This window comes from Lactuca virosa, chromosome 6 (genome assembly GCF_052849685.1).
Source record: "Lactuca virosa cultivar CGN04683 chromosome 6, Lactuca_virosa_CGN04683_v6, whole genome shotgun sequence".
Lineage (NCBI taxonomy): Eukaryota > Viridiplantae > Streptophyta > Magnoliopsida > Asterales > Asteraceae > Lactuca > Lactuca virosa.
Genome location: NC_136431.1, coordinates 8,641,698 through 8,662,500, shown reverse-complemented (window position 1 = coordinate 8,662,500; position 20,803 = coordinate 8,641,698). Strand labels below are relative to the sequence as shown.

The 20,803-nt window shown below is 44.2% G+C and overlaps 1 protein-coding gene across 1 annotated transcript in view; it reads right to left on the bottom strand.

Moving 5' to 3' along the window:
• The window catches only part of LOC145121318 (protein FAR1-RELATED SEQUENCE 9-like), a 72,223-nt gene extending 55,774 nt beyond the window's left edge, over positions 1–16,449 (bottom strand). The window contains exon 1 of the mRNA XM_079057085.1: positions 16,318–16,449. Coding sequence (XP_078913211.1) covers positions 16,318–16,449 — 132 coding nt within the window. The remainder of the gene's footprint in view (positions 1–16,317) is intronic.
• Between the last annotated feature and the right edge of the window lie 4,354 nt (positions 16,450–20,803).

The window sequence follows — 20,803 nt, the reverse complement described above, 5'->3', positions numbered from 1 at the left end:
TGCCCTAAACCTCTTATTAAGCTTAGTTTTGGTGTTTTAATCCCTTTGATGCCTTGCATGCACGTAAAGTTAGCAACTTTACATGGTATCTCGATCCTAAGAGGCTAGATCTGTAGTTTGGGGCTTTGGATTCGACTGGAAATGACAGAATATGAAAAGGCTGAAGGAACTCAACAAGTTGTGTAGCCAACTCGACAAGTTGAGTCGGGTTTTCCCGCTTTCTAGATTCTGAGTAAACTCGACGAGTTGATGAGATAGCTTGACGAGTTAGTTAGGGTTTTCCCTGGTTTTCTGAACACTGAGAACTCGACGAGGTGCTAGATGTACTCGACGAGTTGGGTCAACATGGACTGTTGACCTTGACTGTTGACTTTGACTTTGTCCATGGTTGACAAAGTTTGACTTCTGAGGGAATTTTGGTAATTTGGAATCTTGATGGAATTGGTCCTATGGTGGTTGTAGGGGATTGAGTTCGTAGCTGTGATTCGGGAGGGTGATCTTTTCAATTCAGTTCGACATTATGAGGTGAGTTTACCTCACTGTACTAAAGGGTCGAAAGCACCAACGCCGACCCTTTTGGATTGTTATAGTATACTTGTATGCAGTTATGATCTGTTAGATCGGTATCCTGGTATGTAGGATGTTGTTATGTTATTATGATCTGTTCGATCGGTATCCTCATATATAGGATGATGTTATTCTTAGTGATCTGTATGATCTGTGCTTGCATGTTGGTTGTTTATGTGTTATGAGTATGTCGACATGTGTGTGCGTGTGTGTGGTTGGGTTGAGGCGGTCTTGCTTTGTGCTGAAGGCCAACAAACCCAGGGCGGCCCAAATAGACTAAAGGCCCTACGAGGCGGTCCAGTCAGGCCGAAGGCCCGACAAGCGGTCCAGATAGGCTGTAGGCCCTGCGAGGCGGTCCAGACGTGCCAAAGGCTCGGGAGCGGTCCAGTCAGGCCTATGGCCCGGCGAGCGGTCCGGATAGGCTGTAGGCCCTGCGAGGTGGTCCGGACGTGCCGAAGGCTCGGGAGCGGTCCAGATAGGTTGTAGGCCCTGCGAGGCGGTCCAGTCAGGCTGATGGCTCAGTATGCCTGCTGTTAGGTTATCTGTTTGAGTGTTGGTACTTTGGGGGAACTCACTAAGCTTCGGGCTTACAGTTTTGGATTTTGTTTCAGGTACTTCGGATGATCGCGGGAAGGCGAAGGCTTGATCGTGCACCTCCTCACATTTTATGATTTTGATTTCTAGGATACTCTGATATGGGACTATTTTGAGAACATTTTGTAATAAGTAATGGTTTTTGGATGCTTGAAAAAGTTATAAATTTTTATGAATTTTATGGATGTTACAAGTTGGTATCAGAGCCTTGGTTTGAGTGAATTGGAGGAACAATCGTGTGAATCCAGTCTCAAACCAAGGAAAAGATTTTCAAAATGAATTTCAAGTGGTTTTTAAAATACTAAAGGAGGATGTGGTGTGTACGATCAGTCGGAGCCAGTAAGTAGTCCCCAAAATACCATACTGTTATTTGATATTGTGATATGTTAGAACAACATGCTAGTGATAGACTAGGGATCTTCAGGAATTGCATGATAGAATTGCCTAGGGTTTTCCTTATATGAAATTGACATCATTACTGTATTTGCTTAGTGTATGATCACGATTGTATATAAGTCAGATCTTATAGCCTAAGAATGTTTGGTTTGGCCTTATTTCCTGTTCTTGTCTTATAAAGGGCTTAGGGTAGGATCAGATATTCGAATGTCTATAGGGTCCAACGTTATGTATGGCTAGCATACACAAGTGCTGCAGGGTTGGTGGAAGTTTCATGGATGAGTTGTGCGGGTTTAGTCGGCCAGTTGGGAGATATTTAGCCTTCCTCTAGGTGTGAGGATTGAGCGTTCGCCTATGCTTATGTATATTGTTAAGGCGTTGTGATGATACTTGAGACAAATATGGGTAGGTATGGAAGGTAGTATGGTCCCGTACTACTGAAAGCACAGGACCCATATGCGTAGCAAGGACGTCACAAACCCTAGGGCTTTGTTGGGAGTTGGTTCCCTGTTATTATATGGAATATCTGATATCTTCCTAGTATATTTTCAATATGGTGACTACAAGGCGATTTGTACCCGGATCCGGGTCGGGATCAGGAGATGGCAGTCAGGGTGGACCAGCAGTGCCCGAGACCATTAGACAGATGAGATCAGATGAGTTGGATGCCAGGATTCGAGAGATCCTGCATAATGAGGTTGCTATACTGTTCGGGAACAGTTACCGGAGATGTTTGGGTCTATGAAGACCGCCATGATAGAGTAATTTGATGAGCGTTATGAAGCCATTGTTGAGATGGTTGTCGTTGTAGCCTCCGCAGCTGCAAGTACGGGGACACGTCGGGCTTTCCAGTACCGGGACTTCGATAACACGAAGCCCCCGACTTTCGAGGGGATTCAGGACCCGATCAAAGCCATGAGGTGGCTATCTAACATTGAGGAATGCTTTTTCACATGCTCATGTCCTACTGACCAAAAGGTCAGGTGTGCTCTGAACCTGCTGAGGTCCGGATCGAAGGACTGGTGGAGGTTGATGACAGGGTCGTATTCAGACGAGCAGAGAGCTGCGGTTACCTGGGATCAGTTCATGGATATGTTCCGCTCCCGCTACATTCTGCGGGTTGAGCGAGAGCGGCTGACACAAGAGTTTTTGGATTTGAGACAGGGATTAGAGTCGTGACGGAGATCACCTGTATGTTTACTGAGAGGGCGATGTTTTGCCCAGAGTTTGCTTCTGAGCAGGCTCATATGACTCGTTATCTGAGCATGCTCAAGACTGACATCAGACAGTTTGTTGCTACCCAACGTTTGATACTTTGTTGGAGCTGCAGGAGGCCGCTAGGCGGCGTGAGCTTGAGATTAAGTTGCAGCTGAGGGAGCAGCGGTAGGCCCCGGCACAAGCGCAACCAGCGCCGAAGCGGCACAAGGCCGCTGATTCTAGGACGGGAGGTCAGCATGGCCGCACTTGTGGGAAGTGCGGGAAGGTCCATTCTGGAGCATGTCGATCTGGTAGTGGGTGCCACAAATGTGGCAAAGAGGGGCACTATGTGAGGGACTGCCACCAGTCCGCCCTTGCTCCGGATATGAGGATCTATTATCATTGTCATCAGGTTAGCCATATGAAGGTCAACTGTCCGTCGCTTGCTGCCAAGCCGGCGCAGGCTCCCATGCCGGCTACTTTACGGTTTACTGACAGGAGTCAAGGCAGGGCAGAGCCCCTGAGGGCTCGGGTACGCGCTTTCCAGCTCACTACCGAGGAGGCCAGGACAACACCAGATGTGGTGGCCGGTATGTTTCTATCCCTTATCTTATTGATTATGTTTATTTTATGTGCATATGTGTTGTACCTATGTTAGGTACGTTCTTAGTGAACTCCTTGCCTGCTCTAGTATTGTTTGACTCGGGGGCGAGTCGGTTATTTGTCTCTCGATCATTTAGTAGGGAGTTCGGTTTGTCGTTAGGAGAGCTAGAGTGTCCGTTGCGAGTTTCCATCGCTAACAAACATGGGATTTATGCGTCTTCAGTCTATCGCGGGTGCGAACTAGAGATCTTTGACGTTTCCTTTCCGATTGACTTGATTCCGATTCCCATGGAGGAAGTTTGTGTGATAGTGGGTATGGACTGGCTGAGTCGCTTCGGTGCCATGATCGACTGCGAGGGTCAGCGTTTGGTAGTTCAAACTCCAAGTGCGGGAGAGCTGGTTATCTATGGTGAGGGCACCAGGTTGGGTTCAGGGTTTTGCTTAGCTGCTAGGGCTCGACAGTACATTCAGCAGGGGTGTGCGGGATATTTGGCGTATGTGGTGGATACGCGGGTTGTGGATCAGGTCTCAGTCTCAGAGGTTCCAGTCATTAGAGAGTTCGCTGATGTGTTTTCGGAGGAGTTACCCGGAGTGCCTCTAGAGAGGCAGGTCGAGTTCAGGATCGACCTTGTGCTAGGTGCGGCCCCTATCGCCAAGGCACCGTACCGATTGGCACCACCGGAGATGCAGGAGCTATCATCTCAGCTACAGGAGCTACTAGGTAAGCAGTTCATCCGTCTGAACAGTTCTCCGTAGGGAGCGCTGATTCTCTTCGTCAAGAGGAAGGATGGTTCACACCGGATGTGCATTGATTACCGAGAGTTGAACAAATTGATGGTGAAGAACCGTTATCCACTTCCCCGGATTGATGATATATTTGATCAGCTACAGGGAGCATCTTGGTTCTCCAAGATAGACTTGAGGTCCGGGTACCTTCAGGTCAGGGTGAGGGAGGAGGACGTGGAGAAGACCGTGTTCCGAACTCGTTACGGACATTACAAGTTCGTGGTGATGTCGTTTGGGCTCACCAATGCGACGACAGTGTTTATGGACTTGATGAATCGGGTATGCAGAACGATGCTCGATCGCTCGGTCATTGTGCTTATTGATGACATTTTGGTGTATTCCAAGACCATAGAGCAACATGAGGAGCATCTCCGCGAGCTTTTGGGAGTTCTGAGACGAGAACGGCTTTATGCCAAGTTCTCAAAGTGCGAGTTTTGGTTACGAGAGGTTCAATTCCTTGGACATCTCGTTAACCAGGATGGGATTTTGGTCGATCCGGCCAAGATCGATGCGGTTATGCAGTGGGAGGTTCCAAAATCTCCCTCGGATATCAGGAGCTTCTTGGGATTGGCAGGGTACTACCGGAGATTCATACAGGATATCTCCAAGATTACAGGCCCCTCACTCGTCTGACAAGGAAGGGGTGGATTTCCGGTACGGCCCTGAGCAGTAAACTGCATTTGAGACTCTGTGACAACGACTCTACGCGGCGCCAGTTTTGACACTCCCTGAGGGAGTTGAGGATTTCGTGGTGTTTAGTGATGCATCGATCACCGGATTGGGAGCAGTCATGATGCAGTGAGGACGGGTGATAGCCTATGCTTCGCGGCAGCTGAAGCCGCATGAGACGACATATCCCACACACGATTTGGAGTTGGGAGCGGTGGTATTCGCTCTCAATATTTAGAGACATTATCTCTTCGGGGTCCGCTGTACCATATACACGGACCACAAGAGTTTGAAACATATCATGGATCAGCCGAACCTGAACATGAGGCAGCGTAGGTGGCTGGACGTCTTCAAGGATTATGACTGCGAGATCCTTTACCATCCGGGTAAAGCGAACGACATGGCGGACGCCCTGAGCCTCAAATCGGCTGGATCTTCTGTTCCAGCGGCATGTATGAGTATATATGTAGATTCTCCATTGGTGAGGTTGATCAAGGAAGCTCAGGTTGACGGTGTACGACACGAGAACTGGAAGCTTGAGAGGATTAGAGGCGAGATCACCCGCTTCTTGCAGGATAGTCGGGGATTGTTGACCCGTTGTGGTCGGGTATGGGTTCCGATGTCTGGTGGAGTCAGACAGATTATACTGGAGGAGGCTCATAAGTCTCACTTCTCTATTCACCCGGGGGACACCAAAATGTACCGGGATCTAAGTTTGAGTTACTAGTGGTCGTGCATGATGTGACATCCCCATTTTCACGGCCAGAAAAGACTGATTTGTTTATGATTCATTTTCAAATCAGAGTAACTTTTTAAAGAAAAGTGTTGCAGAATTTGTTCCCAGAAAAACATGATAAATATGTTATCAAATCATTTCCGAAGAAATGTATTTTATTCATTTTAAAACTTTGGGATGTCATCGTCAATACAGAAACATAAGCATAAACAGAACTTACATCATTTACACTAGTGATCTACATCTCTTTAATCTCTTAGTGTAGTGTAGCTTTATATAGACACATGTGATACAAATAAACTGAGTAGGTCAGGTTGGGAAACCTGGTGACTACATAGGGTTTTCAACCCACAATAATATAGTTTTTATATTTCATCATCAAACAATTAACCCACTTACCCATCCCCATTATCTTCTTTATTCTTAAGTATCTCCTCTATGAATCGTCTATCCCTAATTATTTATTCCTAAGGATTGTCCTAAGGAATAGGTACGAAGTCCATCGTTGCCAGGGTTTATATAACAGGCACTAAGTCCATAGTTTCTAGGGTTCATCCAACAGGCACTAAGTCCATAGTTGCCAGGGTTTATCTCATTTATCGACAATATTATTTTCGGGAGTCCACCCGCAATACATGTCAATGGGTTTTTAGAGTACACCAGGTGAACATATCGTTCACAACACCTACAGGTTGCGAGCCTGCTAGTGTTCCACCGAACCGTCTAGAATAGTCCGTGATTGTCATCCATACTCTCATTTTTCACCTCTCACCCTCATCTCATGATCTATATCTCCTTTCATCTCATCTTCCAACTCATCTTTCATCACACACCAACTATTTCATCAACCCATGTTTACCCAACATATTTGTAGATATAAAATACATATACAGTTCAGATCTGAAGAAAAAGGTTTAGATCTGAAAAAAATACATATACAGTTTAGATCTGAAGAAAAAAAGTTTAGATCTGAAAAGAAGATACATATACAGTTCAAATCTGAAGAAAAAGGTTTAAATCTTTCATTCAGGATGAATCTCAAGATAAACAGATAATATACACACATAGCACGTAATTTATATAAAATACTTCATATCTATGTGTAAGATGAAAGTAACTATGCACTCACCTGATAAGGTGGTGATTCCAACTTGGACAGCGCTTTGCTTCTTAAAATATGGTTTCCTTTGACGACACCGGGAGGTTTGCTTGAAAACCAGGCTCTACGGGGGCAGAGTTTCTGAACCGAAAAACTCTTTTTCTCGGAGTCCTCGGGCGCTCTGAGGTTTTCTTCTGGTTATAGGGAGGTTTCCAAGACTTGGGGGTGTTTGGGAGGTTTAGAGAGAGAATAGAGAGAGCGAGAAGTGGTGAAAGTTTTGAGAAAGAAGGCTGGCCTCGCACCCCTTCTATAGGGCCGAAGCCTCGCAGTACGCGGGGCATACTCATCGGTCTACGCGGGGCGAAGTGGACACGCGTCAGATAACTGCTGGGGCATCTGGCTCGCTTCATACCGCAGAAGGAAGAAGACCGTGCAGCAAACCAACTTCGTACGCGGGGCGTACTTCGGTACGCAGGGCGTCCGAAGATACGCTGGGCGTAGTCCTCGCATCCAGCTCGCATTTTACACCTTCAACTTCTAAAATTCATAACATTCGCATACGAACTCCATTTTTGACGTTCTTTATATTTTCCACACGTAGGTGAGACCATACTCTACAACTTTCGTTTAGACTCCGTCGGCTAATTTTGACTTTATTTTTAAAGTTATATTTTTAACAAGCTGGGACAGGAAAAGTCTGTTAAAAACCCATAACTTCTTCATCCGACGTCCGTTTTCGTCTGTCTTTTTACTATTGTGCTACTATTAACGAGACCTTCAATTCTAGTTTAGGTTATGTTGGCTAAAAATCGATCGATCTACTATTCAAACTCCGGGCTGCATACTGCTACGCCGAAACTTAGAAAAATCATAACTTCATCATACGAAGTCAGATTTGGGCGTTCTTTTTATACACGCTCTCGGTTTAACGTATGCTACAACTTTCGTTTAGATTGATAAGGCTAAAAAGCACTTTATCATAAACTCACTTTTTACGTCACGTAATGTCGTGCCGGTTCTGTCACGAAACTTCGACATACCATAACTTCTTCGTTATAACTCGGATTTCGGCGTTCTTGATATTTCCGGAATCCTTGTCACGACCACTACAACTTTCTTCACAGATATCAGGTTTATCTAACATGTTACTTTTGACGCTTATTTTCGTTCTTAATTTATTATATCTTTATAGACAAGTATACAAGCACATAATTCACATAATATTCGAGTAATTCATATTTATTATTTCAAAATGAGTTACAATGGTTGACCTTGACTATTACATTATCATACTAATGCTTAGCCTAGAAACATGGGCGTTACACATGAAGAGGGAGATCGCTTGGTACGTCGAGAGGTGCTTGACCTGCAGGATGGTCAAGGCCGAGCACCAGAGGCCGCATGGCAAGCTGCAGCCTCTGGAGGTTCCCATGCGGAAATGGGAGCAGATCACAATGGAATTTATCACCAAGTTGCTGAGGACGACGAAGGGATATGATGCTATATGGGTCGTCGTGGATCGATTGACCAAGAGCGCCCATTTCCTGGCCCTTCGGGAGAGTTCATCGGCCGAGAAGTTGGCTGAAGTATATATCCGCGAGATCGTTGCTCGCCATGGGGTGCCGGTCTCTATTGTCTCAGACCGGGATGTTCGATTCATCTCCTGTTTCTGGCAGAAGTTCCATGAGGAACTGGGCATGCGGCTGTATTTCAGTACCGCTTATCATCCGCAAACAGACGGTCAGAGTAAGCACACCATACAGACCCACGAGGATCTGTTGCGGGCCTGCATTATTGACTTCGGTGGGAGCTAGGACTCCTACCTACCCCTTGCAGAGTTCTCCTACAACAACATCTTTCACTCCAACATTGGTGCTCCACCTTATGAGTTGTTGTATGGGTGGAGATGTCATACCCCAGCCTGTTGGGGCGAGGTTGGACACCGGGTCATGGGTCGAACCGAAGTGGTTCTGCAAACTACAGAGATGATCCAGCAGATCAGGCAACGATTACAGACCGCTCAGAGTCGCCAGAAGAATTATGCCAACCGACACCGATCTGAGTTGGAGTTTTAGGTCGGCGATATGGTGCTACTGAAGGTCTCACCCTGGAAGAGGGGGAAGTTGGGTCCACGCTACAGTGGACCCCTTCGGATCATTGACAGGCTTGGCAAGGTGGCGTATAGACTGGATCTCCCTGAGGAGCTCAGTCAAATCCATATCACATTCCATGTTTCGCAATTGCGGAAGTGAGTATTGGATGAGGAGGCAATTGTATCAGTGGATGATATTCAGGTCGACGAGCGCCTGAACTACGTGGAGAGACCGGTGGCTGTTTTGGAAAGGTAGGTGAAGATTCTACGCAACAAGGAGATACATTTGGTAAAGGTATAGTGGCAGCATCGGAGGGGATCCGAGTGGACTTGGGAGCCAGAGGCCGAGATGCAGGAGCATTATCCGGAGTTGTTCACCGCAGCAGACTTCGAGGACGAAGTCTAGTTCAAGTGGGGGAGAATTGTAACATCCTGAATCCCATGTATGAAATTTTGAGGATTTTGTACATCACATAATACCTACTCGACGAGTTGGAGGCCCCAACTCGTCGTGTAGAAACTAATCAGGCCGCGTGGTTTATGGAACCTTCTTTTGTGTGAGAGAGAGCCTTGGTGTAACACCGTAAATTTCAAACCAAAATTTTCATTTAAAACACAATAAACCACATGTCACATTTTCTCCAAATCACAAGTATCAAATTAGCAACACATTTCAAAATTGTTTATCACAACTCCAGGATCCTCCAATAACATATCTCCAACTCAGATGTGTGTACAATCAAGCCGACGCTTTCCCGCGATCCTGATAAGAACCTGAAACACATAACACGGTAAGCACGAAGCTTAGTGAGTTCCCCAAAATACCACACATATCTCATTAGCCTCTCATGGCTATAACTTAGATAAGACCCTCCGGTCAATGTGTCTCAGTGGGACCCTCCGGTCCCACAACTCGGGTGGACCCTCCGGTCCTAACTCAATAAAGCTCAACATCACACACGACATAAATCACAAAGACATAATGAAGGATATCACAATACTCAATATAAGCACATAAGACCCTCCGGTCACACAAATTACCACTCAAGGTATGTATAGTGAGAAGACTCACCTCGCAAGTAGGTGAGTAGGTAACCTCGCACTCGGTTCTCGAACTAGCCTCCGCCTAACACAAAGGATGAATATCTCTAATTAATACTCTTTTCACGACTCAAGTAACCGAAGGCTACTCTTTCTCTCTCTAACTCTTTGAAGTGGATAAAAGACCATTTTACCCCTCCATGGTCTCTATTACTCATGTTGACTAAAACCCCAAAGTCAACAGAAGTCAACTCGAGTCAATAGTCCATGTTTGACCCAACTCGTCGAGTGAACTCCTGCGACTCGTCGAGTCCCCTCGTATCCTCAGAAGTCTCAAAAGTCCAGCTCAACTCGTCGAGTTGACCCCCAACTCGCCGAGTTATCGCACAATCAATCCATCGGGACAAACCCTCGCCGACTCGTCGAGTCAGTTCATGGACTCGGCGAGTCCCTTTGATCTGATTTCTCATTCAGACGATTTAAGGCAGATCTATCACTCCAACCACTAGATATACTATTCTAAGGATCGAATAGCAAGTAAAGCTGCAAGCTTTACGTTCATGCATGGCATATAAGGCTCATAATGCCAAAACATACTCTATTAAGGGCTAGATGTACAAGAGCTTGCTTCCAACTCAATAAAGCTCGGGTTTCTGGACTCACAAGGCCACTCATAGTCCAGATCTGAGGTCCCAACCTCAAACCATACACATATCACTCCATGACACAAGATAAATGAAAGAAAGCCCTAAAAGTTCCCTTAAAACAAGATCTCATAAGGAAATGATCAAGATAGCATCTTTTTACCTCCAACTGAAGCAGAACTCTGAAGAATCTCTGGATCCAAAGCCTTCTCTTGATCCAAGCCAAGATGCTCTCCAAATCCCCTCTGAAAATTGCATAAGAACACCCAATTTACCCACTCTCTCTCACAATGGATGGAACTGATCTAGGGTTTCCCACAGGGCTCTCTGGAGATAAGGGAGGCGGAAATAAGGGCTTAAGGCCATTTAAATAGGGCACAAGTCCGGAAAATTAGGGTTTCTCTGCCCAGCGCCTACTCGGCGAGTCCATCCTCCGACTCGTCGAGTCCGCTCATTAAATCCACGCGGGCAATCTCGACTCGACTCGGCGAGTTGGACCCTTAACTCGTCGAGTCTCTTCTTCAACCTCAAGGTTAACATATACAATAATATCTCTGAAAATCCGGATGTTACAATTCTCCCCCACTTGAATTAGATTTCGCCCTCGAAATCGCTTCTCAACGCCACATAGGTTGAACTCAACAACCCGAAAAGTACCACCGAAGTATCTCATGCCACACAACTAAATTCCTCTATAGACACCTGAAACCAACAGGAACTCCCTAACCCGGAAGAGGACATACCCATCCGCCGCTACGCTACCCCTTCTGTCTCCCCAGAATCTGGGAACTCTAGTGGCCTACCACAGAGCCAGACCGCCCTCTCAAGATATCGCCATGTTATTCGCTCCTCGAATAACAAACCCCGATAACTCACTGCCCCTCTGATTCTCTAGTTGGGGCCGATAAAAACAAGTTCATGCCCAAAATTGGCTACCGATTACTCATCCCAGACATGATAGACAATCCAGATCATATACTAAGGGATGAAAGGATCACATCACACCAGGGACCCATCCACTGTATTGCAATCAAAACCCGTCTGAACAACGAACCCTCAATACTCTGACCTCAAGCACGGAAAATGATCATGCTTGATCAGAAGCGTCCTCCGACGTCTAACAAACATAAATCTCGGCTCCCTTCTCAACTCCCCTTTCAAAACTGAGCACCAGGTCGTCTCCCGACCCAGCGGTTGAACCTCTAAAGGTTACCCATTGCGTGTCCCAAAACGTCTCACTGAATTTCCTCTCACAACAACTATCTCGGCCCAATGTGACATACAAGTCACGAATTTCTCTTTACCTCAAGCGAATACGGAAGTTGTTTCACCCTTGATCTCTGTCGTCTACTACTCATTAGATCCATGCACCTCGCGGTACCTCCCGCACCAACGAACTGACCCCACCCAGGTCTAAAACTTTGGATGACAACCAATACTCCTCAAAATGAGACCCCTCTCAGAATCCGGAGTCTCATTTCGCCAACTCGATGTATCACTAACGCCAATCTCAAACTCAAGAGTCTGGTCCAACCCAGAATTGGGACCACTCATCCCAATGAATCACTCAACTCCTAACTCATAACATGCAACCCGCGTGTATACTACTTCTCCAATTTCCTTTGGTTGCAATAACCACAAATCAATTCAGAATATAATGATTCCCAGCAACTATGGAGACCCCAGTCTCGCCCCTGGTTTGACCTCCAGGTTTCCTAAAACTCAAGGAATAAGGCTACCCAAGCCTAAAACTTTTCTGTGTCATGCTCTGACTAGCCAATAATACGGCTCCCTATAGTATCATAACATTCCCTCTCACTATCCCGTGAAGACTACGGCTCCCCGCAGGCCTATGACACTTTCTCACTAAATCGTGAATACTACGGCTCCCCGCAGTATCACAAAACTCTCCCTTTAACCAGTGAATACTACGCCCCCCCCCCCCCCGGCAGTGTCACAACACTCTTTCGCTGACTAGTGAATACCACGGCTCCCCGCAGTATCACGATACTCTCTCGCTGGCTAGTGAATATCATGGCTCCCTGCAGTATTACGATACCCCTTTCTCTGACTCATGTATGTTGCGGCTCTCCGCAGTCACACGATACTCTGTCTCTCACTGACTCATGGATGTTACGGCTCCCCGTAGACTTACAACACTCTCTTACTCATTGAATCGCCATGGGCTCACTCCATGGTTTTTCCCCGATAATCCTGAGTGGCTACCCCCACTCGGATCCACTCGCTCTCTTATCACTTCAAAATCTAAGCATCAAGTCATCACAACACTGAGTTCATTAACTCATGCCTCACAACCCAACATAGATAAGTGCACATACCCACTCAGTTTATGCACCACCACTCCTGATGTAAGTTCTCGTAGGCAAGGCACTTTTCTCAGCACAGATACACCCTTAGAGAGTCCCACTCCGACGACAATTAACTGTTGGGTTCCCACTGGAGCAATAAATCATTCGGGTACCTCGGTATACCATCACAGCATCTCACGATGTCTTGCCTCAACCACTGATCCGTCACCCATGGCATCATACTCGGATACCGCAATGTATCCATCCAGAATCTCACAATATCTTGACTCCACCACCGACCTTCCTCTCGCACAACGCGTAACTTCAGATTATTCCGACTCTTAATTAAAACACAGAGGAATCGTCAATGACTGAGAACACGTTGACGACAATCCGAAACTCCATCCCCTATTGCTCATGACCCATGCAAGAATATACATACTGACCCTGAATTTGGCTGCCCAATCACAGCCCATACATTGAACCGAAAATTCTCAACTGCCGAAACTATCCTTACGAGCCAACCACCTCGAATTTACCATTACAACCTTGAAGAATCCCTAACCACCACAAGGTTTCTGACCAACGGCCACCTTCTGTGGAGACACTCATCCCTTCCTGAACACGTACAACATGCATTATCTCGCTCTGCACCTCGCCTCGACCACCAATAACCCTGGTCTCGTGTATCCATACCGCAGGTCACTATATCCAGTCCTCTAACTGCTCTTGAACAAATCTCTGATACTCTCAATTAGGTATTCAGTTCTCCCTCACTCAGGATTTGAACCATCACCAATTGGCATACCAACAGTCTATTCCACAGACTGTCTCACCGGGTACATCATACTTAACTCTTGGAACGTACCATGTGGTCACATCAACGATCTTCCCGATGGAATCCAAGCAACTCCAAATATCCCGTAACTCAGACAAAAATCTCAGAATCCTCTCGATGTGACTGTCTCTAGTTATCTCGAAGCCTCAGACCGACACACCGCCGGATACCCAAACTGTTCGGAAATAATCCTGACTCTCGGTCCGAAAATAATGCACTATTACCCACCTCATCTCTGACTACTCGACCAACCTCCTAATACAGGAATCATCATCAAAGCACGAGTCCTCACTCTCACGGACGATACATAGCATAATGACGAGGGCCACTGCCCCAATATACTCCTCTTGATCACTTGGAACCGCTGCTAAAAACATACTTGACTCGACTAAGGCATCTCTTTGTCCTCATCTCAGTCTCCACTAATAGTTCTCTCGTGGCCTAAGGACTACCTTGCAGCAAACATACTGTCCAAATACTCTGGTGAAAGGTTGCAACCCTATGCTACCCCATGGGGTTTACCTCCAACCCTGAAACCGGAAACTCTTATCTCCTTTGCTTCTCCTAGAAATGGCGATATGGCAACTCTTGTCTCAGAAGGTGACGTCTCATCTATCGGTCGATTGCTCAACTCAGACTGCGATCCTCCAATAAGCATCACCCCTACTCATCCCTGAGTTTTGCGAATCCAACTGGCATCTCACCAAATAAATCTCCCAGAAATTAACTCGATTTCCCTCTCAAGGTAGGCTCCATTAAGAACTCGCTCGACATGGCCCTCGGGCCCCACACGCTATCACATCTGATTTCGGTCTAATAAATCACAACAGGATAACTGGTAAAACCAGGAGCACTAACCGCCACAAATCATGGTACTTGAACCATGTTATCTCCTCTCAATCTGCTACGAATCATGGTACTCGAACCATGTTATCTCCTACATTTACACTGTGTTAGCAACCATTTGGAGGTAAAAAGTCTTTACCTTGGCTTTCCATTTCTTAGATCTTCTCCTATGGAAGTTTATTGTCTTTTGGCCCATTTTGGATCCACTTTTGGAAGATGAGCATGATTCGAAGTTGTAACTTCATATCTGGACACCTCTAAGTCCCTTAGGCCTAAAGACTCAAGCTTTATCAACCTTTAGCCACCCTTCATGCCCTAAACCCCTTATTAAGCTTAGTTTTAGTGTTTTAATCCCTTTGATGCTTTGCATGTACATAAAGTTAACAACTTTACGTGGTATCTCAGTCCTAAGAGGCTAGATCTGTAGTTTGGGGCTTTGGATTCGAATGGAAAGGACCAAATATGAAAAGGCTGAAGGAACTCGACGAGTTGCATAGCCAACTCGACGAGTTGAGTCGGTTTTTCCCGCTTTCTGGATTCTGAGTAAACTCGGCGAGTTGATGAGATAACTCGATGAGTTAGTTAGGGTTTTTCCACGGTTTTCTGAACACTGAGGGAACTCGACGAGTTTCTAGATGCATTCGACGAGTTGGGTCAACATGGACTGTTGACCTTGACTGTTGACTTTGACTTTGTCCATGGTTGACCAAGTTTGACTTCCGAGGGTATTTTGGTAATTTGGAATCTTGATGGAATTGGTCCTATGGTGGTTGTAGGGGGTTGAGTTCGTAGCTGTGATTCGGGAGGGTGATCTTTTCTGTTCAGTTCGACACTGTGAGGTGAGTTTACCTCACTGCACTAAAGGGTCGAAGGCACCAAGGCCGACCCTTTTGGATTGTTATAGTATACTTGTATACAGTTATGATCTGTTAGATCGGTATCCTAGTATGTAGGATGTTGTTATGCTATTAGGATCTGCTAGATCGGTATCCTTGTTGATAGGATGATGCTATGCTTAGTGATCTGTATGATTTGTGCTTGTCTGTTGCTTGTTTATGTGTTATGAGTATGTCGACATATGTGTGTGTGGTTGGGTTGAGGTGGTCCTGCTTTGTGCTGAAGGCCAACAAACTCAGGGCGGCCCGGATAGACTGAAGGCCCTACGAGGCGGTCTAATCAGGCTGAAGGCCCGACGAGCGGCCCGGATAGGCTGTTGGCCCTGCGAGGCGGTCCAGTCAGGCCGAAGGCCCGACAAGCGGTCCAGATAGGTTGTAGGCCCTGAGAGGCGTTCCAGACGTGTCGAAGGCGCGGGAGCGGTCCAGATAGGTTGTAGGCCCTGCGAGGTGGTCCAGTCAGGCTGATGGCTCAATATGCGTGATGTTATGTTATCTGTTTGAGTGTTGGTACTTTGGGGGAACTCACTAAGCTTCGGGCTTACAGTTTTGGATTTTGTTTCAGGTACTTCGGATGATCGTGGGAAGGCGAAGGCTTGATCGTTCACCTCCTCACATTTTATGATTTTGATTTCTGGGATACTCTGATATGGAACTATTTTGAGAACATTTTGTAATAAGTAATGGTTTTTGGATGCTTGAAAAAGTTTTAAATTTTTATGAATTTTATGGATGTTACATCTTTCACTAATTGAAATTTCACATTTGTCATTCAAAATAGTAAATTCATCTTTGGCCATTATATGTTCTCTCTCTAATGATTCAATATTAAGCTTGTGGTCTTCAAATCGTAATCTAAGTCTGGTCAACTCATTATCCAACTTCTCACTAACTTCTATGGCAAACTCATATGCTTTATGGATAACTGTCATATCTGATTGAATTTGTATTAGATTAGGTTCAAAAATAGATAAATCAAAATTATTATTAGTAATCATGGATTTTACCTGCTGGATGATGCAACGGCCAGGTGGATCGTTGGTTGCCATGTAGCAGTAATGTGGCTCAAAATCATCATCATCTGCTTCTAAACCGGAAGACCAGTAACCTTCATCACACTCAATTATCTGTCCAACCATTAGACATAAGTTTCTCGCATATTTTCCTTCACCTTCATCACCAAATGACTAGTACCCATCAACATTTCTTGAAACCGTAGTGACAAATGCCTTTTCACTTTCAGCAAGTTCTTGTGCTCGACGAGCATATAGGCAGAATCCTTCACATTTGGTTTTTGAGGAGCGTCAAACATACAATCCTTTGCATAGTGGTTTTCGAGACCACATCTGTGACAGAAAATCTTGGGTTTGGCCGATTTCGAAACTTCCTGAGGTTCCGATGAGCGATTTGGAATGTTTGGTTGATAAGCTGGTGGATTTTTAGTTGGTTTAGGATAGGGTTGAGGATTTCTTTGGTGTGGAGCTTAAAAGTAGTTTTGAGATGGTTTTTGATTGGGATTCCAAGGATGTATATACTTCATGGACTGAAGTTCAAACTCTTACTAGAAACGAAGTTCGGAATCATCGGCTTCTGGATCAAAGTTTTCTTCATATAGGTAGTTCGAAACTGGAGGAACAGGTACAATAGGTGGAGTGGGTGTAGCAGGTTGAACAGGTGGAACAGGTGAGATGGCTCCGAAATAATCCAAAACAAATGGGTTCAGAAGTGGTGGATTGATAGAACTAACTAAAGCAAGAGGACCTCCTGAGAGTTCTCTTAATGTTTGAGCAACGTTGGATTCATGACCTTGTAGTTCATCAAACAGTTGGTAGAGCTTGAGTTTCTTCAGAGATCCATTACTCTGAAGATATGACTTAACATTTCCCCATCCTTTTTCTAAGGCTATTGATGAACTTGAGATTATACTCGAGTGGTGTTCGGACTACACCATGCACAGTAATGTTGTACACCAAACACCTTTTCATAAAAAGTGATTTGATCTGCATGAAGTTTCTCAATGTCGTTTGCATTTAGTAGTGTTGGTCGAGTCTCTTCTTGACCTATGAGGATGGAAACATCTCTAACAACTTTTCTAACAGGAACATGAGGACCATCTTTCAGTGACCTCCATATTTCTTCACATTTTTCTTTACTAAGCAAAAATCTCTCCATTTTGACTTTCCAGTGACCATACTCTTCAACAACTAGTAATGGGGAACGCGATGGGTAAACCATGCTATTTGCTATTTTCATTGAGTACATTTGTTGAGATTAATTAGAAGCAACCATTGAAGTTAAGGTATTAGAGATGAAGTGGTATATATATAAGAACTTTAATCATGAACACATAAATGATTGAGATACCAAGTTAATCTCCAATCAACTATAATCTGTTCTTATGGATTCAAAGGACAACTACTTAGGCTCTGATACCAACTGTGAATACATGGATTTGTGCGGACAAGGTTTGAAAACTCAAACCTTGATATAACTTAAGATCAATGATTGCTTGTAATATGATTCTAGTCAAGTCTGTTAAACCATTCTTTCTCGATTAAATAAACTCAACAAAGTACTCAATATTGATTAATAATAAGTATGAACAATCAACGCAACAAGAATAAGAAGAACGTGCGAGAGAATGATTGACTGAACGTTTCTTTAATTTAATGAAGTGAACAAGGTGCACACTTCTTTATCTTGATACATAGAAAACACATCCTTAAATAGTCAAGGATTGACTAGAAGATAAATCAGATAAAGTGTGCATGGACTGAGAGACAATTGAAGATCAACATACTGACACAACGGTTGTTGTTGATCTTGTATCTTGTACTATATTAAAAAATAATGAGAACAATACAAAATAGTAATTGATACAATTAATGCATTACAGACTAAAAATACTACAAAACAAAGGTAGATCTCGGACAAGTCTTCACTTTGGAACAGCTTCACTTTGGAATCGATCTTGATTTCGGATAGTTGTATTTCAGATTTCGTAAGGATCACTTTTCATGTTCTACCACTTAGCCAAAAAACGGACGCGACCGAGCATTTCCTAAAAAGTGTGCCATGCTCTTAAAGAGCGTGCCACATCCTACCCATACCAATGCAAAAAATGTGACTTAATCCATTAAGTCTAAACCCCAAAGTTCTAGATCTGGTCCTTAACAATGTACTAATGAATAAAGTACCAACTTTATCCATTAAGACATTCCAAATAAGGACGATCTAAACTTTAATAGCCAAAAATGACTTAAAGGACCATTCAACTTGCATGACTGAAAGGACAAGCACAAGGTGACAACTTCCAAGTCCAAACGGCCCAAAGAGTATTCCTAGGTGCTCAAAAGATGCTAGAGTCATTTCAACTCAAAGATTATAAACAAAATGGACCAAAAAGCATATAATATGGCCAATAACAAGATCTATCAAACCAAAGAGCAAGTTATGAAATTTATACTCTGTAACCTCCAGATCTTCGAGGTATAAGATTTAAAGTGATTTATGAGTTTTGTGATGGCCAAAACATGATGAAGGTATCATCACGATGTGGCATGAACGTATGAGATGCGCATCCCATTTAATTGTCACGACGTGACACTGTAGTGGTCATAATGTGACATCTGGGCATGGGGAAACCCTAATTTTTCTGGGTTTGATCCTTTATTAAGGGATATGATGGATAGGGTTTTCAAACCCTCAACCTCAATCACCTTCCTTTTACCCTCACAGAAACCCTAACCTCTATTGTTGAATATCTTGAGCTTTTTTTTTGGTGTTTTTCGTGTTTAAATGAGAAGGAATCACACTTAGTGTAAAGATCTAGCTTGAAAGCCTCATCATCACCTCTTATCTTATATTCTAGAACTTTGTAAGTGATCAAGATCCAATCTTTATTGTTCTATGTTAGGTTTTTGTCCATTTTCTTCAAGTATGAGCTAGTTGGAATGGTGTGATTCCATAATGTTAGCAACTTTATAGGTCCTTGAGATCCCTTAGTGAACATAAGGCTTCTTGGTGTTTTGAGCCCCATACATGAGATTATTGGTGTTGTTTCTCCATTTTTGACCTAGCTTAAGCTCTAGTCTTGCATTGGACATGCATTGCTGAAACATGATACTAGAGTCAAAAGATGGACCAAAAAGCATTTCAACTCAAAGATTATAAACAAAATGGACCATAAAGCATATAATATGGCCAATAACAAGATCTATCAAACCAAAGAGCAATCTATGAAATTTATACTCTGTAACCTCCAAATCTTCGAGGTATGAGATTTAAAGTAATTTATGAGTTTTGTGTTGGCCAAAACATGATGAAGGTATCATCACAATGTGGCATGGACATATGAGATGCGCATCTCATTTAAGTGTCACGACGTGACACTGTAGTGGTCACAACGTGACATCTGGGCATGGGGAAACCCTAATTTTTTTGGGTTTGATCCTTTATTAAGGGATATGATGGCTAGGGTTTTCAAACCCTCAACCTCAATCACCTTCCCTTTACCCTCATATAAACCCTAGCCTCTATTGTTGAATATCTTGAGCTTTTGTTGGTGTTTTTGGTGTTTAAATGAGAAGGAAGCACACTTGGTGTAAAGATCTAGCTTGAAAGCCTCATCATCACCTCCTATCTTATATTCTAGAACTTTGTAAGTGTTCAAGATCCAATATTTATTGTTCTATGTTAGGTTTTTGTCCATTTTCTTCAAGTATGAGCTAGTTGGAATGGTGTGATTCCATAAAGTTAGCAACTATATAGGTCCATGAGATCCCTTAGTGAACATAAAGCTTCTTGGTGTATTGAGCCCCATACATGAGATTACTGGTGTTGTTTCTCCATTTTTGACCTAGCTTGAGCTCTAGTATTGCATTTGTAATGCCTGGTTCCATGGTACGCATTTAATTTAATTATCTACTTATTTTAAAAGAAGGACTTGACGAGTTGGTGGCCCTAACTCGTCGAGTAGAGGACAGAATATACGCGGGGTTTGAGTTATCTACTCGACGAGTCGAGGTCCCTGACTCGACGAGTAGCTCGGCCAGGGTAAAACCCTAATTCCGGGGTTTTACACCCTATTTAAGCATCCTAACCCCACCCCCTGGGCCTCATTTACAACCTCCTTGTCCTAAACCCTAATCCACGAAACCCTAGAGCATTTTGGGAGTGTGTGAGCCATCTTTGAGTTTTTTGTGTGTTCTTGAAGCCTAAAGGAAGAAGAAGGAGCTTGAAGGTTCAAGAAGAAGGTTATATATCCAGGGATTTAGTTCCATTCTCATAACTTTCTAGTAATCAAGCTCTTAACTTTGCTTATAGTTCCTTATATCTCTTTGTGGTCACTTTTATGGGGTTTTTGTCCAAGTAGCATCATTTATGAGTCATGGATGTCCCAAGTTGATTATACTTTCAGATTTGTAGTCATTAAGGGCTGCAAAGGCATAAAGGTGCAAACTTTATGCCATTTGAGTCTCATGCAAACCTTAA